Genomic DNA, 25,441 nt, shown 5'->3' on the forward strand with positions numbered 1-25,441 from the left:
GTCATGTCTGGAAACTGGACATCATAAATGGCAATCAAATTATTGCAAACATACAGGAAGTAAAAATTACTGAAAACCAGAATAATTTCTGGAGGCACAATCCCCTCAAAACTTCCCAGCAGGGTTTAGGTGGAGCAGTAAACTAAGAATCAAGGTCCTATTTCTCCACTCATTCCCTTAGCACAGATGTCTAGATTATAAACTGTGAGCCAGGTAGTTGTAGGCACTGGAAGCTTAGTGGTAAACAAAACAACCAAAAATTCCTGCCTTGGGGGGAAGAGGGGGGGCCTTAATTTTATTAAGAAGAGAAAATTACAATGTATATAAAATACTAAATGTTGATAAGTGCTGAAGATACAAACTATGGGGCATGGGGGATAGAGAGTTGGGGGAATGTTTCCACTTTAGAAAGGGCAGTCACTGAGAAGGTCATATTTGAATAATGACCTGAATGGGGTGAGAAAATGAGCCATACAGAGGGAACAGCAACTGCAAAATCCCTGACACAGGAGCATGACTGGCCAGTGGGATGCAAGCAGACAGAACAAAAGGAACAGAGTAAGCAGATGAGATCAGAGGGATCATGGTGGCAAGTCATGAGGGAGATAAGGGCAGGGCAAGTGCAGGGAGGTGCACCAGTTAAGGATTTGCTATAATCTAGGTGTGAGATAATGGTGGGTTGAACCAGGTTGTGGCAGTACTGAATATAAGACATGACGAGATTCTGAGTATCTTTGAGGATAAATAGATAAGATTTTCCAAAGAATTAAGTAAAGGGTGCAGAGAAAGACAGGAGTCAAGGAAGACTACTGTGTTGCTGGCTAGAGCAGCTACAAAATGGAGTTGTTCCTTGCAGTGAAGAACTCTGTAGGAGGAGCTTATTTGAAGTAAATGAATCAGAAGCTTCATTCTAGACATGCTACTTTGAGATGCTCACTAGTTATCCAACCATTTGTGTGTGTTTAACATATTTTTATTTATTTCAGAGAGGGAGGGAGAGGGAGAGAGAACTAAAAACATCAATGGTGAGAGAGAATCACTGATCGGCTGCCTCCACATACCCCACAGTGGGGATCAAGCCCGCAACCCACGCATTGGCCCTGACTAGGAATAGAACCGTGATTTCCTGGTTCATAGATTGACACTCAACCACTGACCCCTGCCGGCTGGGCCAACCATTTGTTTTCAGTCAAATAAGGCAAGAAGTATGGGCTAGAGGACTAAAAGCAGATGGCATCAGTATACGGATGAATTGGTTTGAAACATCAAACAGGGGTCCTCTTCTGGGCTTTCTCAATGATGTGCTGGGTCTATTGTTCAGCTATCTATCAATCAGGGATGGATTACCACAGAACTCCAATAAGGTATATGTAGAATACTTGTTTTTAAAGCAATCAGTTCTCAGCTAATCACACTCAACAAATATTACTGACCTATTCTGTATCAGGTATAGCAAGGGACTGGGAATGCGGTAGTAAAAGACAGATATGAAGGCAGGTAACCCCTGCCTTCATATGAATTAGTGTAATGAGGGAGATAAAACCAAAACAATATCACATATATGGTAGATTAATTGTTGCTACCTTGTTTCCCCAAAAATAAGACAGTGTCTTATATTAATTTTTCTCCCAAAGTTGCACTAGGTCTTATTTTCAGGGGATGTCTTATCTTTCCATGTGCTAGGTCTTATTTTCGGAGGATGTCTTATTTTCGGGGAAACACGGTAGTAACTGTGGCAAATCCTATACAAAAGGAGTCGAAGGTGTTTACTATGTGTAAGTATGTTTCTTCCTGGACAGCTTTCCTCTGATACCTGGCATATTCCCACCACACTTCTCCAGAAGTCTAATCTCCCAGGACCCAAGTGCATCATCAAAATGACACATATGCTTCCAAGGAAATAAAGTCTTTATGGATAATACAGTATTTAAGACCACCTTAATCTTTAACAACCTTAAAGGAAAATACGATGTCCACCTCTCTCAACATTTTATTACCTATAAGTGAACTGTGATTTCTCCACATTCCTGGGACCAGAGATCATAGAAAATAAAGTGTAGTCTTCACTTGACTAAAAGAAAAACAGGATGCTATACTCGAGTTCTAGTCTATATAAATTACTCTCACAGAATTTTAAGATAAAAATAAGAGTCAGATATGTCTTCTAATCACAGCTGACTACACCAGCAGAAATGGAACTTTAGAGCTCTAACATATGCATGATGTTACAGAGGATGTAACACAATAGGACCCTCATTTGATAGAATAGAAAACTCAAACTCAGGAAGATGACATGACTACGTGACTCGCCTGAAGTTAACCAGCTAGTTAATACAGAGCCACGGCTAACCCAAAATCTCCCCAATACTTAATTCAGATTTCACCAGTACAACCTCATTCTTTTTCTGTTAGGAAGAAAGTAAAGAAATAATGAAATGGAGATACTAATAAAAGGTTTTGCTTCAAAAGCCTTCTTTTTGCAGGATGTTTTATGAAATAAAAGTACACTTATAAAGGACTTTATACTATATCCAGGTTATTGGTACTAAGATTGGGAAGAAGAGACAATGATTAGATCATGAAAAGAGGCCCTAAGGGAGCAAGTAATAAAAATATTTACTTCTGTATTCCCAATACCTAAAATAGTACCTGACCTATACTGGGCATTCAAAAAATACTGCTTCAATTTAATTTGTTTTAATTAAATTACAGACTATAAAAAGGCATATCTTAACATAATTCGGTTTAAGGAAGTGAAATATACTGACTCTCCATGTAATGATGGCAATGAGAGACCAACAACTGCATTATGTCAGTCTTTATCTTATGTAAATGTTATATGTCATCAAAGATTTAGTGTGGAATATACAACTAAACCTACATATAGAAAGAAAGAAGAGCTCTGCTCTTATGAAATTAATAAAAACTTGGATATTTATGCAGTGCTTAATAATTTACGAAGAATTTCATTATATACATACACGTGTGTATATATAATCAGACATATATTGTATATTATATTTACATGTGCTACATATCTTATATAGCATACATGTTATATGGAGCAGGCATTATTAGCCACTCTATTGGTAATGAAATCAAAGTTCTGAGAAACTGTTTTGAGCTAACTGGCTACAGAGTTTGAACTAGAACTCAGGCCTCTAAACTCAGGTGAATCTTCTACTTACTTTCACTGGATATTTAAAAAGATGACAGGTTTTTACTTGGAAAAATAGCAAGTTTGTTGGTACCAGTTATTGCCTTTGCAACCTCCCTCCTAACAAGAATTGGGTAATAAATCAAATATTATCTCACAAGATATTTTGACATGTGGAGACATATCTCTACATGATCATGTTTGGGTATTTGAGTTATCTTTAAAATATTTCTCTAAGAAGTAGCATTTGGGTGGAGATTTACTATTAATTCCTCATAAGGGTTAGAACTATAGCAACAAGGATCAGTTAAACGATGCCCTAGCAGTACAATAAAGGGTGTCCAGCATCATTTCAATGGGAAAGAGGAGAGAAAAATTGTTTCATTCCCTAACCCAGCAAACATCATGCTCATCCATTATTCAAAGTGCTGAGGTTAGAGAAAGGTGTTCATTCACACTCAACCCTCTTGCCCATCCTAGTTCCCCCAGGTCAGTACTACACACATCCACCGAGCCTCACCTCGCGGTCTCCTTCCATTCCATCTCCTGCCCATCCACGGACAGCAGCTCGTCCAGTTCGGTGAAGAGCTGAGGGGGTGCGGGGCTGTCATCCTCCTCGCCCAAGATGAATCGGATTCGCTCTGCGGCAGGCGAGACTGCAGAAGTGAAAATACTGCGGTTAAACACAGGCTGCACCACCCTAAGGAACGTGTAGCTCTGAGCTCTTCCTCTGTCCCCAAGGCTGCTGGGCTTCCCTTCCACATCCTCAGTGGACATCTTCCTTGCTTATTCCCAACCTCAAGACAAAAAGAAATCAAAGCCCTTCTCTCTTCCTCTGGTTCCAAACTGTATCTCAGCTCTCGGGAAGGACAGCGCTCCAGTTCTGTGTGGTGTGTGACAAAGGACCTTTAGCCCTCAGATGAGCTGAGGTCCAACCTCATGACTTTCTCTTCTTCCCCATTAATGAGCCATCCAAAATGATTAGACAGAAACCAGCTTGATCCAATCACTTTTCTCTATAACAGTAGGAGGAGACAACGGAGCACCCCTACCCTCAGGTTCTCCCAGGTGCCCGCCTCCCACCAACCTTCCCTCTGTCCGATGCCTAATGCCCATGCCCTTTCAGGCTAACAACAAAGTTGATGAAGGAATATTTAACAAGAAATGGGCCTCTTCTTTACACATGGTGCACCAAAAATATTTAGTCACACTTCAGTGCACTTGGAAAAACAAGCCCAAGTAAAATATTGTACACCTGAGGGGGGAGGGATTTCCAACACACTCAAGCACATAATTGAATGCCCTACTAGCTTCTTTTGACCCTATCTCCTGGAAATACCATAATAAAAAATTAACTAGCATCTCCTCCAGGTCAAGGGTTATGTTCCCCTTCTTCTCTCTTCTTTTCTTAAAGGATAGCATTTGGAAATTGAAGGCTTTGTTACAAACCTAAGGCCCACAGATACTCTTTACCAGTATAATCCCAAGATAAAACTAAGAATAATATGTACATATGAATGTAGTTCAGGTACACCTATATATATGTGTGTGTTTGTTGTTGTGTTTTTGTGTGTGTGTGTGTGTGTATGTAAAAATGTATGTACTCAAATAACCTAAAAAAATCCATACCATCTGAAAACTATTATAAAAAGGACAAGAATAAAATTTCATTTCTCAAGATGTATTTACTCAAATAAACCAATAAAAATATTCAAGCTAACTAGTATTCAAAACTATTAAAATATATTTTACCTATTAAAATGGAAATTTAAAAGGAATAATAATTCTAATATCAGCAATGATTTAGAAAATTTATGTCACTGACAGGAGCCTAGCAGGGAACATCACTATCTGAAGGGAAATTTGGAATGATATGGAAATGTCTTAAAAGTATACGTGTCAAACCCAACTGGTATGGCTCAGCAGTTGAGCATTGACCTGTGAATGGGGAGATCATGGTTCCATTCCTGATCAGGGCACATGCCTGGGTGCTGGAGGTGGCTGATCAATAATTGTCTCTCATCATTGATGTTTCTATCTCTCTCTCCCTCTCCCTTTCTCTCTGAAATCAATAAAAAAAAAATTAAGTATATGAGTCTAGTGAGCCAGCAATTCTATCATTAGAAAGACATTCATTTCAAATAAATAGCGGTTGTTATTTCAAAGACTTGGTTACAGAGGTGATCACTGCAATTTTATAATTAAGAAAAATAGAAAAAGCCAAAATGTCCAAAAAAGGAGGATTAATGAAATAAACTATAATACAACTATATAATAAAATACCATGTAATTGCCCAGCCAGTGAGACTCAGTGGTTGAGTGTTGAACTATGAACCTGAAAGGCATGGTTCAATTCCTGGTCAGGGCACATGCTCAATCCCCAGTAGGGAGCATGCAAAAGGCAGTTAATCAATGATTCCTGTCATCAATGATGTTTCTATCTCTCCCTCTCTCTTCCTCCCTGAAATCAATAAAAATATATTTAAAAATAAAATACCATATAGACATAAAACATGATATTAAGATTATTGTTTTTATGTATATACATTAATATTAAATAAGCAAATAAAACTGTCAATTCATAATGTGATTCCACTCTAGTAAACTATGATTCCACTTTAGTAAAATAAAAAAAATACAAAATAAAAAAATACACATATGTACATAAAATAACCTGGAATTGAGGGAGTCCTCAGTTCCAATGTGTGTGAAATTTCAGTTACCACAGTTTAGTTAAATAATTCTACAAATTTTAGTGAGCCTGGTATACGAACTGTGAGCAATTGCATAAAGTACAAAATTCACTGCTACCTCTTTAGTCTACAATTGATGACTTTGTAAATAACATATGTGCATCTTGATCAGTGACCAATAGTGCATCTTTCAAAGTCTGTCAGTGATTGGTTACTACACATTTGTTATCCAGTTCATGTACAGACAGCAAACTGTGTGGTTGTGTTGCCTTCTTATCTCCCAGTGATATATTCATATCGTATAATATGGATACTCAAAAGAGCATTGGCCAACAAAGATGAAAGAACTGCACAGAAACAAAACATGATGACACCACAAGTGAAGTCTGTAGTCAAATGTAAATGGAGGCATAGAAGACTTCCCTGGCATGGGCATGTAGACAAACAATCCTGCCACTGACCATTTGAGAGACTAGTTACCTAGTAGAGGAAAGTGGTTATAACAAAATGATAACAATGCCCCAGAGGAAGTGGTGCTGGCAAAAAACAAACAAACAAAAAATCCCACTTCACATTAAAGGAACTCTCAGACATTTCTGGACATGGAAAGCACAGAGGATAAAATGTTGGAAGCTGATTCAGATTAGAGAGGAGTATGACAATTTGGGCATAGGAAAGATGCTTATTCCATTTCATTAGTTGTACAATAGCAAGAAAGCAAGCACTATTCAAACTCCTTCTGATGAGATTTTACAAAGGAGTCACTCTCTTTCATCCTAATGTTTCTAAAAATTAGCATGTACTAAATAAATATTAGTTTTACTACCTTTTTTTATTCCCCTATGCCTTTATAGCCAAAAGCAAGATAGAGCTTAACGATCTGGCAAATTTTTTAAAAAGTCAAAGAACAATAGTAACTTTTTTCATTGATTATTAAGATTGATTGTTTTGCATACCTTCAGCATGCATAATCAGTTTTACAGTCCTGCAAAAGCAAGAATTGCCTATATATACATCTTTCAAATGTTTATTTTCTTCCTTTGATTTTTCTATTAATTTTGAAGTGTGCACAGTTCACTCATGTACTTATTCAGCAATATTTACTGAGTGTTACCTATGTTCTAATAGGCTTTGCTTCAGACTCTAAAGGTTAAGTGAAGAATTTGACATGTTGTTATCAAGGTTACACGGTAGGAGGGGAAGCAAACATTAATTAATTCATTGATTAATTAAACAGCAAGCAAAAAATATTTATGAAGTGTGTTTGCAAAACATTGAAATAAGGTAACTGAGGCATGGCTGGGTGGCTCATCCTATCCACCAGTTCCTGGTCAGGGCACGTACCTGGGTTGGGCTTCGATTCCTGGTAGGGTAACATATGAAATCACTGTTTCTCTCTCTCTCTTTTCCTCTCTCTGTAAAAATCAATTTTAAAACATAAGGTAATTGTACATATTAGCATAGGATACGATATGTTTTACTTCTGTAATTAGAAAAAATGGGCTTTATGATTTCTTAACATCTCTGCTAAAAAAATATATGAAACTTCAGAACTTTGTGCAAAAACTTTGCAATGCCTTTGCAGTTAACAAAAACGAATGTCTTATTTTTTAGAGGATCAAGCATAGCATAAAAAAAATAAGGGGAGAGTTAAAAATGATAGGCAGAATTTGGAATCTGGGTAATACTCTGAGGAGTATAGTGTTCACCTTACTGAAAATGCAGTTACTGATCACAGTGGTTCTACAGCTGACTGACAAATCTGATTGATTTTCATCAGAATTCAACATCTAAGATTCCTAAGTTAGAACCAGCTTTTAAAGGGGGCATGTCTATGTTTAGAGAATCAAGTTTTGTCGATTTCTGGATTTCTGGAAGAGGTGATGTGGGCTTGTCCCAACCTCCAACAGAAGAGTCAATGTTTCTCCTGCTTAAATAACAGAAGCTCCTGCACAGATGGTACACATCTCTGCTCTGCTCTAACCCACAGGGCATCACTAGGAAAACATAACTCATTGCTTATCAGACAGCAAAACCTGTGACTTCTACAAAATGGACTGGAAGAAGGATGACACAATACCTCTTGTCTTCCTCACTAGGCACTGTATCTAAGCAACTTTCCCTTTTTTTCTTTCTGTTTTTTATTTTAAATTTTATTAATTCAATTAATTGGGGTAACATTGGCCAACATGAACATATAGGTTTCAGACCTGGTTTCCATGTTACAAGATCTGTATATTGTGTCGTGCCCACCACCCAAAGTCAAATCTTCTCTTGTCACCATATATTGGGACCCTCTTCTCCCCTAACTTTCTTCCCTCTGGTAATCACCACACTGCTGCTTATGCTCATGAGCTTCAATTTTATATCCCACTTATGAGTAAAATCATATAGTTGGTAGCTTTTTTCCTGTCTGACTTGTTTCACCTAGCATAATGTTCTCAAGACCCATCCATGTTGTTACAAATTGTGTTATTTCATCCTTTCTTATGGCTGAGTAGTATCCCACTGTATATGTGTACCATGTTTCCTTCATGCAGTCCTCTATAGCAGGACACTTGGCTGTTTCCACCATGAATAATGCTGCAATGACATAGGGGTGCATATATCTTTTCAAGTAAATGACTTCGAGTTGGCATATATTGTTGTGAGTAAATGACTTAAAGTTTTTTGGGTACAGACCCAGAAGAGGGATTGCTGATTCATATATATGGTAGCTCTATTCATAATTTTCTGAGGAATCGCCAGACTGCTTTCCATAATGATTGTACCAGTCTACAGTCCCATCAGCAGTGAAGGAGGGTTCCCTTTTCCCACAACCTCTTCAACATATGCTGTCTCTTGTCTTGTTGGTAATGGCCCCTCTAACAGTTGTGAGTGGGTATCTGACTGTAGTTTTGATTTGCATTTCCCTAACTGCCAGTGAGGTTGAACGTCTTTTCACACATCTATTGGCTTGTTCATGTGTCTTTTTGGGAAAGATGTATTTTCAGATTCTCTGCCCACTTTTTGATTGGGTGGTTTGTTTGTTTGGTATTGAATTTTATGAGTTCTTCATATATTTTGGAAATTAAACCTTTGTTGGAGCTACTGTTTGCAAATATCATCTCCCATCTGGTTGGCTGCCTCTTTGTTTTGTTGTCAGTTTCTTTTGCTGTGCAGAAGCTCTTTGTTGATATAGTCCCATTCATTTATTTTTGCCTTTGCTTCCCTTGCCTTTGGGGTCAAGTTCATAAAATGTTCTCTACAACCAAGGTCCATAAGTTTGGTACCTAAATTTTATTCTATGTAACTTACTGGTTTGCATCTTATACTTAGGTCTTTGATACATTTTCAATTAGTTTTTGTACATGGGGACAAACTAACCCAGTTTCATTCATTTGCATGTGGCTAAGTACCTTTCTTAAATTGCCTTATTTATTAAATACAGCCTTTAAGCAACCAATATAACAATCCCTTTGGAATAAAAATCCAAAATCATGTGTCCTAAAGTAGCTTGCTATTCTAGTAGATTCCTTTCCCTAGTTGCTCTCCTGAGCTTCCTAGGAATTAAAAGTAAATAGGAAGCCACAACAATTGTAAATATCCACCTATGGGAGAGGTATCCTCTGTGGCCAGCAAAATGCCCTTCCAATTTCTAATATCTTTTTTGTTGTTGTTAATCCTCACCCAAGGATATTTTTTCTATTGATTTTTAAAGAGAAGGGAGGATTGGGGGGTGAGGGGTTGAAGAGAAGCATTCAAGTGAGAAACATTATCTATTGATAGCTGCTTCCTGCACATGCCTCAAAAGAAAACCCACTGGTACCAGGGCCCGCAGTTTAACCACTGAGCTGCCCCAGCCAGGGCCCTAGCATCATTCTTAACACAAAGATATGCAGAGCAAGAGTCCCCCTAATGAAGTGCGTCAAGAATTCATTTGTTCTCATAACTTTTTTTTTTAATATTTTTATTGATTTCAGAGAGAGGAAGGGGGAGAGAGATTGAAACAATGATGAGAATCACTGATTTGCTGCCTTCTGCACATCCCCTACTGGGCATTGATCCCAAAACCTGGGCATGTGCTCTTGATCGGAATCAAACCTGGGACACTTCAGTTTGCAGGCAGACGCTCTATCCATTGAGCCAAACAGGTTAGGGCCCCATAACTTTTGGTCAAATGGTTAAATGGGCTAAACAAAAGACGCAGCATTTCATTGAGATTAAAAGTACAGACTCTGGAGCCTAATTACCAGAGTTTGAATCCAAACTCGGTTACTTATTTGTTGTGGGACTTAAAACAAATTAATTAAACTCTCTGAGTCTCAAGTTCCCTACCTAAAAAGTGGGATGATTACCATTATTACACAGTAGTTAAATACAAGGCTTTAATTAGTTTAAACAATTTAGCTGGTCCTTACTAGTAAAATCTGCCTAGCTTCTAAGAAAGAAAGCTCTCCCAGATACTGGCCATAAGAGCCCATACTTGTGGAAAATATATAAAGTAGGGAAGAAAAAATCCCAGTTCTGCATGTGTTACTTACTTCAGGGAATTAAGTAGCTTCAGTAATGAGAACACAAAGATAACCTACATTCTGGGAAGCAGCCAGTAAAAGAACAGGGGAAAATAATGAAATCCTTACAGTTTCACTTCAATAACTGGGTGCGAGGGAGACCTCAGAAAATCACCTTGCATTACAGATGAGAAGATTCTGATTCTAAGTAATAACTAACCTAGTTTAATCATAAAAGAAAATCTGGAGGAAAATGAGAGAGGGTGACAGGGAGGGGGAAAATGAGGGAAGAGAGAGAAACTTCAAATTAATCCTGTCGCATTTGTTGGAACAGAAGCCCTGTGGATAAAGCCTCTGCCTTAATTTTTTTAATTTTTTTTATTTTCTTCTGTTCTCTAGTTAAAATATTTTGCTTTGGGGGGATTTGCTTGTTTATTAGCTGAAGAATTTCCTGGAGGGTCCTACATCAATGTGATTATCCCTGACCAGTGTCCACCTGCAGGATAAAAATATGACAGTCTGAAAAGCTTGGGAAGTCCTAGGGCTCCAAAATTCCTGTTGCTGACAAGAAGAAAGGCAAGTATGTGGCAGGAATGCTGTGCACTCCACTCCCACCACCAGCACCTACAGAAGACATCACTTACATGTCATCACGCTCATTCCTGCTGAGCCTGAACTTGATTGGCCTCGGAGCAGCCACTGTCCCTCGGTCAGAGAGGCGGTATGAGCCGAATCCTCTCCACCATGCCGGCCAGAAGACAGTCTACTCTCAGTTTGCCTTTCCTGCCCCTCTGGCCCCAATTTGTGTCCCCAACCTTGTCTCACACACCCTGAAGAGTCTTGTAACAGACTATACCTGCTCATTTTCATTTTTCCTGTCTAGATTATTCTCCCCTCTCCTCTCTAACTCTGACTCAATTGCTAAGCTCCAGTTGAAAATTCTATCTTTTCCAAGAATTTACATTAGCCATTTATAGAAAAGTGAATTTCTCCTCCAGTTAAACCATAATAATACTTTGTGTTTAAATCACTTACTCACTTAGCACCTACACATACATATGCAGCTTGCTCATGATTACCTAACTTTTGTAGGTACAACTTTCCAACTAGATCCCCAAGCTCCTGGAAGATAGGGTCTGTATTTTATGCACTTTCTTCTCAAAGACAGGCCTAGTACCATGCACCTAAGAGTCACTTTGAATAGTAATGAATTATTTGTATTTACAAATGAATTAGATGTGGCTTAATAAACCATGGACATTTCCAAATACATAAAAACATAACCATTTGCCAAAGGAAGCATACAGAGCTCTGAAATGAAAAATATCTGTTTTGAAAACTGCCCTTATTCTACCCTTCCCCTCAATCCATCTTAGCTTTACCAAGACCAAAATACCGTCACCATTCTATGCTGAGGAAGCTACAAATAAAAGCATACACAACTTCAGGCAAGCTATTTTCTTCAGCCTGATGCAATCACCTACCCGAGGGACCACAATGTGTAATCTGCTCTTCCATGAAGACATTTCATATCCATGGCTTTGTGTGGTGTTCATTGCTGTACTTTGTCTTCGCACCTTGACTAAGCCAACCATCTGTTTCATCCCTTACTTCAACTATTCTTGGTGCCTACTTAATGCACAGTGAAGTTACACAAGAAAGAATGGATAACAGAATGAGTAAGACAATGAGTTAAAAAAAATGAATAATATACATTCTGCCCCAGTTTAGCATAAGAAACATTTCTCTGCTTCTTTCCTCTGCCTCTTTGTAAATGCAGTAGTAAAACGAGATGGTGTGACAAAATGGAAACCCTGAGGCCTAGCAATAATTGAAATATCTATAGTTCTATACTTTCATTTTATAACTTAATATTTACTAGTATTTATTAGTTTTGCATCTAATATTTACTAGATGCAATATACTACAATATTTGTTGAAACAACGTAAGCTATTTTTAAGTTCTTTGTCCTCAAGGAACTCCTAGATGGCAAGATAATAAAACAGGAAAAATGCCATGAATAAAATGTGTAATCACTAACATTTTTGAATGGTTATACTGTATTAGGTATTGTTAAGCTTGTGAAATATCTACTATTATTCTCTTCTTATATTATTCTTATACTACAGATAGGGAAACTGAGTGTTAAAAGGTTAAGGGATCACACAGGTAAGTGCTCTGACCTCAAACCTACCCATATTATTTCCAAGCCCATTTCTTAGTCATCACACTCTAAGGAATAATCTCATTTAAAAGCAAAAACAAAAAAGAGTCCGATTGCCACATGAACAGCACAGACATAAATGCACTGGGTTTCAGAAGAGACAGCAATCACAATGGCATATGAAACAGTCCTCATGCAATAACGGAGCATTTGGTTCATTAACCACCCAAAGGCACCTTGTGACTGTGCCCTTTTATTTTTGGTCTTGGAAGCATCCGACTGAGGCCACCCTGCAGGCTACCCAGAGAAATTGTTTTTAATAGAAATAATGATCATAATGAACAATTCATACTGAGCATGGCAAGTTCATATGAAAATTTCCTCCTGTGGGTTAAATGAGGATTTCTGGGTTTTGTATTTTCTCCTGACAAAGTCCACCATCTGGTAAACTCTGAGCTCTCAAACCAAAGTATAAAAAGAAATAACTTTATCTCTTTACGTTATTAATGTGCTACCACCAACTGATTTACATAGTTATAATTTTAAGTATTCATTTCCTGTCTTCATTCTGAAATATAGTTTGTAGTTTGACATCATGGTTGAAAAAACTTCCACAATTTATCTAATTATTAGACCAGTGTAGTATTCTAGAAATACACTTAAATATATATATAAAATCCTCAAACTTCCTTTTCACATTCATAACTATAATGAGAAATAACTGGGTAAGGTTTCTCATTAATATTAATCCTTAAAACACAAGCGCATTGTAGTAATGATCTGTTATTCCTTACCACTCAGCAACCTAAACTCTTTTTCTGACAACAGCCTCCAAGATTCTTTTGGAGAACCTCCAATATTCTTTTGGAGAACCATCTTGTACATTCACTGAGGCTGAATGCAGCTCCTGCGATACAGGTCTGAACAATGAGGATATCATAACTCTTGGCCACAGCAATTCATTTTTGAGTAGATACTTTACCTAACCCAGGCCAATCAGAGGAAGTGTCAGCCCTTTGGTGCAATTTCCAGGAAATAGAATTTCACTTTATGCTAAAGTGCTAAGAGAGTAAATCAAAAGCTTTGAGTGCAGATGGTCATCTTGCAACCTAAGGGAAGAACCTGCCTGAGAACAAAGTAAACAGGAAAGAACTGAGAACCAGGTAGACCTGGGTTCTTAATGCTGTCATTTAAGCATCTAGATTCAGCCAGACCTGAAGTCAGTTACTTTTCAATCATATGTGACGATTCCTTTTTAAGTTTAAAGTAATCTGAGATTATTATTATTTTTTTCATTTTTGGTCACTTGCAACCAAAAGAGTCCTGATAGATGCAGATACAATTCCATTTTAACGAGTTAGAGATTAGCATCTTCAAAATAATTGTATCAAAGAATTTGTTTATATGGAACTCAAGTTTTCTTGGAGTGATCTGTACAAGCCATCTAGCTTTCCTCCGTGCTTTAACCTACCTCTACCTCAGCAGACCCAGAAAATGACTAATGATTTACATGCTGGCAGGTTCGAGACAGATAAATTAGATGGTTACTTTTTCTGTTTCAAATTAGCTAAGAAATTAAAACAGCAAAAAAGCATTCATTAAGATAAGATAATTTTAAAAATACTTAGGCATCCATGTATTAATAAACTCCTACACATGAAAAGCTGTCAATTACCACAATTATCTTTAATGTACCGTGCCATTATTATTCAGCTATAAGGAGTCAACAGCACTAAGATCCTGGATTTCAGAACACTACTAAACTATCTTACTTAGGAGCAGAATAAGTTCAATTTCAGCTAGCAAGCGGTAATAAAAAACTGGAACTTGTTGAGACATTTTTGGGAAATATCTGTGTCTTAGCCCTTCATCTTCAAAATGTTGGGAAGGGGGAGAGAATCTTACCTATGTTTATATTACCAAGAAGTTATCAGGACTCAGGTCATATGTATAAAATACTCAGAATTCTTTAGAATCAAAAGGTAATAGCCCTTCAATTCCCCAATTAATTCTGTCTTCCTCCTTCATAATCTCTATCGATACGAGGGGTGGAAAAATTAAAACTAGGCTGTCAGTGATGTTAATATTTGTGTGTTTTTTTGTAATGCTACTAAGCCATTTACAAAAAAAGCAGTCCCAATTATGGACTAGCAGTCAAATAAATTTTGTCTATAAAATTCCAAGGCATGCTATATTGAGAAGACATTGGCTCAAAGTCTATTTTGGTCTATTGATTCTTTTATTAGGTATTATTATATTAATTATATTGTTAATATTATTTCAATATTTTAAGAATCTCTATCAGAGAGATATAAAATTCAAATGTCATTTTGGGTTTTAGCAACCTCAAAAATGGACTAAGGAGTAACAATTATGGACTGAATTCTCTCCCCTCCTCCAAATTCATATAGAAAAACTCTAATCCCTAATGGGATAGTATTTAAAGATGAGGCCTTTCATGGGTATTTAGGTTTAGATGAACTCATGAGGGTGGGGCCCTCATAACTGGATTGGTGCCCTTTTAAGTGAAGATGCCAGAGCTTATTTCCTCTTTTTCTCCACTGTGTGAGGGCACAGTGAGAAGGCTTTCCATCTGCAAGTCAAGAAGTGGGGCCTCACTAGGGAACCAAATTACCTGGCCCTTTGGTCTTACACTTCCTAGCCTCCTAGAAATTATAAGAAACAATTTCCTGTTGTTTAAGCCACCCAGTCTATGGTGTTTTGTTATGGCAGCCCGAGTTGACTAATCATTTTTTCTACTTCATTTAATCCAGGTTTGGTTGGTGGTCATAAGCCTTTGAGAAAAAGAGAAAAAAAAATGGGCTCACAGAAGTAATAACAACTGAATTTCACTGATTCTTTCTCCAGTTGCATATCACAAACATGCATCCCCTTCTACCCTCCAATTAATCTACCTTTCAGGTATTTTAATGGACATTTCACACTTACTCATCCTTTTGGCTCCATACCATTGTTGATGTCCTGTGTCTGAAAATCCACCTGGAAAGGGTACCACATTATAAACACCGTCACCAGGGCCAATCATGGCAATGTCACTGCCCTAGTACAATACCATGTAACAGGACTAGCTATGACTATGAAACCTAGCAGATGGAGCAGCCACACGGGTCTAAAAATAATCCCATGAGCACAGAACAATGGGAACAGGGGTGAGGGACTTCTTGCATGGAAAGGTATAATAAGATGCTTTGTGTAAACAGAAACTCACCCATTAACTAAGATGGTAAAGAGTATGGCTACCCAACAACCTCTTCCTAAAAGACCTAAAAGTTCCTAATGTATGTCATAACTCCCATTTCCATTTTCCTTTCATTTCTAACTCCACTTCGCTTTGCTCTGCCAGACTTGTCTATGATAAGATTTCTATGATGAATCACTCTGCTTAAGAGTGTACACATCAGCATTTTCTCCAGGTCCAATTCAGAACAATTATCAGCACAATTTATACCCTGAGGTTTCTAAAGTCAGACCCAATTCTCATCAACATTAGGAAATCTTCAGGACTCCAAAAATAAAGTCTCCGGCCTTTGCTCAAGTGCAATGATCTTCTATACAAAGTAGCTAAATTTAATGGCCCAAAATTAGTGTCAAAACCACCATGCTAATGCTGCCATTAGATGCCTCCACATACAAAAGACAGCCTTCTTCCTATGGACTTTCTGTCAAAATGTATAAGAATATAAAGGCACCAAGTGTTAAAAGAACCCTTAGGACTTCTGATGACTTCATCTCCACATTACCAAAAAGTTCTACCCATCTTTTTCTAGATAGCAATATTGAAAAACATGATTCAATTCCCATTTAATCCCATTAAAAGGGGAGAGTAGGGACCAGATGTATCAAGAAAACATTACAAGAACTGGTTCTTGGTTTAAAAAAAAAAAGCCACATTCCTCATAAATATATTACTCTAAAGATTTAGATAAAACTCTCAACGTAATACAAAAACGTCATCAAGATTCTACAATAATTTTTTCTTCTTTTCTACCCAAGTTAAAAGTCCAAAATCAGTGGCAGTGATCACCCAACCTCTCTAACACTAAATTACATTCTCAGCAGAGAAAATAATATATAACAGTTCCTCCAGCACTACTGACTTGGCATTTATAGCTTGGCTGTTCTAAGACAGCAGACAGTTTCATTTGCCTTGTTTTATCCACCCCAAAAGCTCTGCATTAGGGAAACCAACCAGCAACACATGTCCAAGACCCAAAAACCAGGCCAGAATCTGAAAGATCATTTGGAAAGTCTCAGTTCAACTACTTGAGATATGGCAACTGAGTTACAAGTCTATTTACAAGTAAACAAGTGAAGTTTTGATTTTGTTTCATCAAATACCTTCCCAAATTATCAACAGAAACTTGCTAAATTATTTCTAATCCTATATAATAAAAGCCTAATATGCAAATCAACCAAAGGGCGGAACAACCAGTCACTGTGAGGCAGATGCTCAATGCAGGGTTTGCCCCCAGTCCTCAGGCCCAGGCCAGTCAAGGTGGGTGACAATGGGGCTCCCCTATCACCCTGCAGAGGGAGGTGACCAGCAGGCCGCACCAAGCTGGCCAAGGCAGATGCCAGCAGGTCCCTCCCCCCCTCCCCCGTCACCCTACCCATCACTCCACAGTTTGGCCCTGATTGCCAGCCAGGCCTAGGGATACTACCCATGCACAAATTTCAGGCCACCAGTAAGTAATAAAATGGGATCACCTAAGTTTTTAGAACCATGATTTAGAGCAGAAGAGCATAATTTGTGACAAAAATAAACTTCCTTCTAAATTATCCATAGAGCAAAACCACATAAAGCTGATGGAAACCAGGGTTCAGAGAGTATATGTGGGCTGGCTAGGGATTTCAATTTCCCATTGAAGTGTGCCGTGAACAATCCATGTATTTCACAGAGCAATACCAATAAAATTAAGAAATCACCCTTTTCAAAACAATATGCTTCACTATACTCTTTCTAGCCAATATGTCCTAATCCCTGATATGAAAAGCTGATGTATAACACTTCAAATCATCTGTAGAAAACCTCCATTCACCAGGGGGGTGTATAAATGAGTGCCACTTCAAGATTCATTATTAACAGCTTCCTGTTCAGAAAGAATAAACAGAAAAAGTAGTATTCACTTCTAAGGCTTGTGGTGATGTGTAATGCACGATTGTTTCTTAATTGCTTGCAGAATTTCCAATTAATTAAATATCAATCATAAAACTTAAGAGTTCTTTTGCCTTCTCAAATAACTACTTCTTTAGATCCATTATATATCAGTTTAAGCTAGTTTATAAACACATGTATCTATTTACCACAATTTTTAAAACCTGCATAAGCTTATATCTGTCTTTCTTAGAACTGTGTTCATAAAATGCTTTTGAAACCTTACAAGGTAAGCATTAGGCATTCACTTGAAAACTGTCCAAATCCCTGTGATGCCTTCCTTACGTGGAGTAGGTGGGATTCAGATATAGAGGAATATAAAGAATGAGGCAGGGAACTCCTACTAACGTTATGGAAGATGCTCAGAGTCTGAAAAACTAGACTACAAGGCACATCTATAGATGGTTAAATTGAGTTTTGCTCTTCTGGTTTACAAAAAAGCTATATAAAAAAAGCCTAATATGCAAATCAACCAAATGGTGGAAGAGCAGCGGGTGGAATGACCAGTCACTATGATGTGCACTGACCACCAGGGAGCAGACGCTCAACACAGGAGCTGCCCCAAGCTCACAGGCCCCAGGCCAGACAAGGCAGGTGCCAGCAGGGCCCCCCCCGCCCCATCACCCCGTCAGTCACCCCACAGATCAGCCCTGATTGCCGGCCAGGCTTAGGGACCCTAACCATGCACGAATTTCATGCATCAGTTCTCTAGTATATTCATACTAGTAAATATAAGACAGTGCTACTATATAAACTAGAGGCCCAGTGCATGAAATTCATGCACTGGGGGAGGGGGGGTGGGAGTCCCTCAACCCAGCCTGCGCCCTCTCACAATCTGGGACCCCCTCGCTCCTTACTGCCTGTCTGCTTGCTGCTCCTTACTGCTCAGCTTGCTGTTCCTTAGCGCTGCCGCAGAGGCAGGAGAGGCTCCCACCACCATTGCTGCGCTTGCCAGCCATGAGCCCAGCTTCTGGCTGAGTGGAGCTCCCCCTGTGGGAATGCACTGACCACCAAGGGGCAGCTCCTACATTGAGAATCTTCCGCCTGGTGGTCAGCGCACATCATAGTAACCGGTCGTTCTGGTCGTTTCACTCTAACGGTCGCTTAGGCTGTTATTATATATAGATGATGATTAATGCACTATTGGTTCTATCTGTTTTGTTCTCATCTTTCCTTTGAGAAGCAATACCAAAAGATTTTCAAATGCAAAGACTGAAACAACTGAACTAGGCATTCCTTGAGGGAAAACTAATCCTTAGCAATAGTGTCATCCTTTATTTACACTGTTATTTAGTTAAAGATGTTAGTGAGCACTAACTAGTAGTATTTAGACAACAGCTACATAAAGAAGTTGCGCAATGAATAAAGAAATTTGCTCTTCCTTTTTCAATGAATTTATCGATTGTGGCAACGAAAATAAACCTCAAAGTGATCTTACAAGGTAAAGGCACATAATCAACTCCAGAGACCTAAGTAAATGCTAAATATTTAAGGTAATTAAAAAGCTGGGCTGGCTATGACTATGAAAGCTAGCAGACTGAGCAGCCACACAGATCTAAAAATAATCCCATGTGAAGAATAAAGCATGTGAATGAGGATGAGAATTTCCAAAGACAGAAAGGGAAAAGTATACATGATGGCTCACAGATAAAAAGAATATATGGTAAAAGAACTATCGGGTCTAGTAATAATTAATGTCGTTTTAAACATTCGTTTAAAATCTTGCTTGGCGTTGACTTGTATTGACATAACCTTCAAACACGTGGTATCTACAGAACGTGTGAAGTGCAATTAACAAGTTTTGCTTGAAAAAGTTTGTGTTTGGTTTGGTTTTTGTTGCAAAACTAGGGCTAAGAAGATGGCAGATGAAGAGCATATTCGGCACTGCATGCTTTACGAGTTCCAATTAGGAAGAAAAGCAAGTGAGGCTGCAAAAAACATCTGTAGTACTCTTGGTCAAGATGCAGTTAGCGCCAGAAAATGCCAGCGTTGGTTTGAGAAATTTCGCGAGGGAAATTTTTCGTTAGATGACAAGAGTGGTCGAGGCCGTGTGTCCAATTTTGATCAAGAAGCTCTTCAAGCTCTTTTGGTGCAAAATCCTCTAATTACCCAACAAGAGCTTGCGACAACTTTAAATTGTTCACAAAAAACAATTTCCAATCAATTGCGTGCACTTGGCAAAGTCCAAAAGTTTGGAAAATGGGTTCCTCATGAGTTGACCAACAACAACCGTAATCAGAGTCACAATTTGCAGTTAGCTCCTCTCTCGTCAAAACCGTTTGCCGTTTTTAGAGCAAATTGTTACCAGAGATGAAGAATGGGTGCTGTATGTTAATTTGAAAAGGCGGCCTCAATGGTTGGACAAAAATGAGGCTCCACAGCCCACGCCAAAACCTGACTTGCATGCGAAAAAAGTGATGTTGTGTGTTTGGTGGAATTTTAAAGGAATTCTTCATTATGAACTTTTACCATCTAACCAAACCATTACAAGTGCAGTGTATAGTGCCCAATTGGAAAGGTTAGCGCAAGCTTTAAGAGAAAAAGAACCCGCGCTGATTAATCAGAAGGGCGTAATTCTTCACCACGATAACGCACGAATGCATACTGCAAGGATCACTGCTGAAAAACTGCGCCAGTTGGAATGGGAAGTTCTCCCTCAACCTGCATATTCTCCTGATATTGCCCCTTCCGATTACCATTTGTTTCGTTCTTTGCAAAACTTTCTTCTTGGAAAAAAATTTAATAATGAAGAATGCCTCAAAAATGCATTGACCGAATTTTTTGCATCAAAATCACAAGAATTTTACAACAGAGGGATTAAAATGCTTCCTGAGTGTTGGGCACAAGTAGTAGAAAACAACGGCAACTATATTGTTGATTAAATTTTGTTGTATTGTTTAAATAAATTTGATTTAAAAAAAGTATTAGAAAACGACATTAATTATTACTAGACCTAATAAGTTACACACAAGGGGGACTTTCTGAAATAAATATGAAAAGTGTGTGTATATATACACATTTTGATTCACAGGTTTTATTGACAAACACCTACTTTTTCTTCTCAAGTAATATCTGTCTTAAAAACAAATACACAATCAGCGACCCTAGAAGTACTCAATGAATATTCAACAACATTGGTTATCCCTGAGCTGTATCAAAAATAGACACACATTCAAACTGTTATACCCTAAGATATGCCTACCTCGTTTCTACTCTTGTTGAGTAGAGATTTCAGGAAGTGTGACTCTGTACTACAGAACAAAACTCATCCTATATAATAAAACCCTAATATGCAAATTGACCAAACAGCAGGACAACTGGTCACTATGAGGAGCACTGACCACCAGGGGGTTGTACTAACTGAAAGGGAGGCTACCAGTATCAGCAACGGGGTGGTGGGGTGGCAGGGCTGGCCTGCAGGTGGCCTCCTGATAGCCTCACCTGCCAGTTGCCCCACAGATCGGCCCTGATAGCTGGCCAGACCTAGGGATCCTGCCCTATATATTGGGAACAGTCTCTTAGATTTAAAAATTAAAACCTGGCAAGGCTACTCTAACACTGAAAAAACAGGATGATGCAGCGATGACATGCATGGACTCTGGCTTGCACATTCTGTGGTCAGCCCTGATTCTGAGACTTTTAACTGTGTGACAAAGCCAATTACTTAACTTCTCTCTGCTTTAGTTTTTCCACCCATAAGATGGGAAAAAAAATGCTACTACTGCCTCAGAAGGATCATGCTATGTACTATTTTATATAATCAGGGCAAAAAATGTAGCTTTCCATACAACAGCAAGATGCCTTTCACCTGTGTGAAAAGTATGGTGACTGTTGCATGCCGAGAGGGCACAGGCCAGGATGAGGACACGCCCACCCCCCATCCCCCCGCCCCTGAGCACAAATTTCCTGCATTGTGTGTGCCTCTAGTGTTAAAATAAAATGTGTAAATCAGTTCTTAACCATGCTCCTAAAACAAAGTCTTAAATTTTCAAAACAAGAGCTCAAATATTTTTACAAATTTTATCACCGGTTTACATGAAAATAAATTATAGTTATTAAATAAACTTTGAGCTTCTTCCTTGTATACTCAAAGAGAAACTGACCAATGCTCAGCTTTTATAACATTATATTCATCCAATATATTCATCCAAAAATGACATCTAATAGTTCCTTGTGATCTCAGCTAAATAAATCCCCTAAACCAAATTCTAAAAGTCAACTTCTAATGGTTTTTTGGCCACTAATATAAAATATGCCTAAAATATTAAAATTTTATTATTTGCACATTGAGTCAGTTGATACTAAATTTTCTCCTATGGAGTGATTCATCAAAGTTATATAGATGGCTATGTCCAAAAATTCACTTCAGAAACATCAACTACAATTAAAATTTTTCTGAAATGCTTGCATGGTATGTCCTGCCATGAATAACAATTGGCTAATTTGCCTATGAAATTAGTATATTTGGAACTGAGTTCCCCAAAAACTGTCTTCTTTCACATGTTGAAATCAAGCTCATTTCAGGGATAAGTTTCTCTTCTATCATGACTTATTACTATTTAAAATGCACAAAAATGGCCTGGGAAAGGCAGAAATAGGATTAGGGAAGTTAACAGGAGAAAAAAAAAAAGGGCAGCTGTAATACTTTCAACAATAAAGATAAATTTTTAAAAAATGAATAAATAAATAAAATGCTCAAAGACTGTGAGTACAATAACTTGGCTTATAATCTCTTTGGGGATATAATCACATACAAGCAAACTATTTTCTTCCAAAATTTATACTTCTGTTTTCCACTGTCACAAGGTTTCATTCCTCATTCACCACATGCATGCCTTTTCGGGAGATGACTACTAATATGGGGCTTATTGAAGATGGTCTTCAGCTTGCTTCCATTTTCTCCTGCCAAGCAGTCTAAACGGTAATATCTGCATTAGTTAGAATACTTGATGGGAAACACTCCTATAACCTAAGGATTATTAGCTCTAGATTCACAAATGAAACATGCTCAAGGTGGCCACACACATAACCCAGTAATAAGGAGCTCTAGATGTTGAATGCAGTCATCCAGAGTTGGCTGACCAATGAAGTCCATGCTTTTTGTTATATTATAGTGTGCTTTCCCCTCGTTTCTATTTCTACCATATTTCTGAATAAGGGCACCCTTCAAGAGCCCATGCTCCTATCTCAAAAACATATCTGGCCATTGACTTGAACTCTTTGAAAGTAAGGCATGTTGAAATCTTGATAATAATGTTTATGTTTCTCTTTAATAACCAAGCTCTATATTACCAAATGCCCTCTAATGAGAGCTAAACTGTTCCTACACTAAGCTTGGGACTCAGCCATTATTCCTTTTCTTTTCAACAAGCCATCCATTCTGTTCCTTACATTTATTTTCCTATGATTATAAATGGCTTTAAGAGCTGTCTAAATTCATTCCAGAGCTCAAACAACTTAGTCTATAAACTTGTCAGTTTTAACTTTGGGGACTGCAGATCTGTTTAAGTGGCAGATGAAATGCATACAAACACATAAAATGAGTTTTGTATAAAATGGATGTAAATGCTTTAGAAAATTTTTTTCTTCAGATTCATAAGACAATTTTCAAAACATAAAAAAAGACATAATTCCAGGGAATAAACTAGGATTTCGCATATACCCAATCTTCAGTGATGGGTGTACATTGGAAAATAAGGATAAAAATCAACTAACAGTGCATCAACACATAAAATCTTAGAGAATATATATATATATATATATATATATATATATTCCATAAAAATTAGTTAAGGAAAATTATTACATTACTAGAGGCCTGGTGCACAAAATTTGTGTATGAAGGGGGGGATTCCTTCGATTCAGCCTGCACCCTCTCCAATTGGGAACCTCTTACTAGATGTCCAATGCCAGTTTAGGCCCAATCCCTGGGATTAGACATCCCTCTCACAATCTGGGACCACTGGCTCTTAATTGCTCACCTTCCAGCCTGCCTGATTGCCCCTAACTGCTTCTGCCTGCTAGCCTGATCACCCCTATCTGCCCTCTCCTGCAGGCCTGATGTCACCCCCAACTGCCCTCTTCTGCTGGCCAATTTGGTTCTGATTGGTTGGTTCCTATGCCACCATCAAAAGCTCTGCCTCCTAGACAGTCATTGGCTCCCCACAGCACTCAGATTTGGTTCTCATTGGTCGTTTCAATGCCAGGAAGTTAGGGCTTAACAGCAGCCCCACACCATGGGAGGCGGGGAGAGAAAGAAAAGCCTGGCTGCTGGCAAAGATTAGAAAGAAAGAGGGAGAGAAAGAGAGAAGTAAGTATACTGATCAACAGCTTCCACTGAGGCTGCAGATCAGACCCTGACTCACTTTCTGGGTCTCAGCCACCTCAGCAGTCAGTGTTGAGTCCCCAGCTGCAGCTGGGTAACTGATTTCTGGATGGTCTGCTTTTGGTCGCAGGCTTAGTCCCTTCCCAAGCCCCAGGTTTGGGAAGCCATCTCCTCTCCCCCGCCACGCCAATCACAGGCTTGGCCCTTCCAATGACCAGCTGGGAGTGACCTGGGTGCCAAGGAGGTTCCCAGGACCCAGGTATGTATGCAAATTAACCTCCATCTTTGTTGGGTTAATTTGCATATCCACTCTGATTGGCTGTGGGCATCATGGAGGTATGGTCAATTTATATGTTTCTCTATTATTAAGTAAGATTATAATTTTAATTTAAGACTATCTAATGGTCAAGAGTCAATAAGTGCTTACAATAATTCAGTACATGAGTTGAAAAAAGTACCTCTCCATTTTACAGACCTATCTAGAGAGCTCATTCTGACATTACCTGTGTCTTAAAATGGCCAGTACCACCATGGTGACCAGAAGACCACTTTGCTTTATGAATCCATTTCTCTAATTTGCACAACAGTGAAATATGCCAAGCAGATGTTTAGGGGCGCATCTCTTAGCAACTGCATTCAGCTCTTTCTGAAAACATTTGCAGAACTACATTTCAAACGCTTGCAAATAGAGCTATTTGCTGAGGTCCAGAAATGTTCAGCAGGAGGATTTTCTTCTCTACTTAGAGTGCAACAACAACGTCTCCAAAGTAAGGCTGCTGGCAGATAAATTGAAGCCCAGTGGAAGACATTCTGTCAAAACAATCTGCAAATGTTTATTTTGCTGCCACAGTTCAGTTGAAGCCAGTTCCTACTGAGATACTGACAATGGCTATAATGTTGATTCATGCTTTTGTGGCTTCAAAAATTAATAACAGTAACTTTTGTTTTTTAAATGGTTTGGAGCTGCCAGCAGTATGCTACCTCCAACTGACTCTAAATAAAGCAGTTCCTGATTTAAGCTGTTCTCAAAGGCAGGAAGTCATCCATCCCTCTCTCTCTCAGAAGCTTTGGGTCCTAACTGGTTTCCCATGCAACAACTGAAGATGGTGATTGTACCACCGTCTTTTATGCCCAAGAAGTGGTGAGAGAGAATTTCACAGTCCACAGGAATGAAGTGTAAAAAAAAAAAAAAAAAAAAAAAAAAAAAAAAAAAGACAATACTTTCCAGGGCTTTGTCCTTTAAATATGTGCTGTAATTACAAATGTCCATGGTACAGTCATTAAGTCTTCCAAGTCACAAACCAATCCATTAGCTAATGTGCACATTCTTCACATTTTTAATCTGAGGGGATGGTTGAGGCATCCACCGAGCCTCAAAATAATCTCCATGATTTGTTCTTAAACTTTAAAGATGTTCATGAATTTTATATGC

The 25,441-nt window shown here is 38.4% G+C and overlaps 1 protein-coding gene across 5 annotated transcripts in view; it reads right to left on the bottom strand.

Annotated features, from left to right (window-relative positions):
• Window positions 1-25,441, bottom strand: part of SLC4A4 (solute carrier family 4 member 4) — a 334,299-nt gene that overhangs the window by 182,378 nt on the left and 126,480 nt on the right. For all 5 annotated transcript variants that reach the window (XM_036414322.2, XM_036414329.2, XM_036414340.2 and 2 more), the window contains one exon: window positions 3,678-3,813. In XM_036414322.2, the coding sequence (XP_036270215.1) occupies window positions 3,678-3,813 (136 nt within the window). The remainder of the gene's footprint in view (window positions 1-3,677; window positions 3,814-25,441) is intronic.

Source organism: Pipistrellus kuhlii, unplaced genomic scaffold, assembly GCF_014108245.1.
Source record: "Pipistrellus kuhlii isolate mPipKuh1 unplaced genomic scaffold, mPipKuh1.p scaffold_m20_p_1, whole genome shotgun sequence".
NCBI classification, from domain to species: Eukaryota; Metazoa; Chordata; class Mammalia; order Chiroptera; family Vespertilionidae; genus Pipistrellus; species Pipistrellus kuhlii.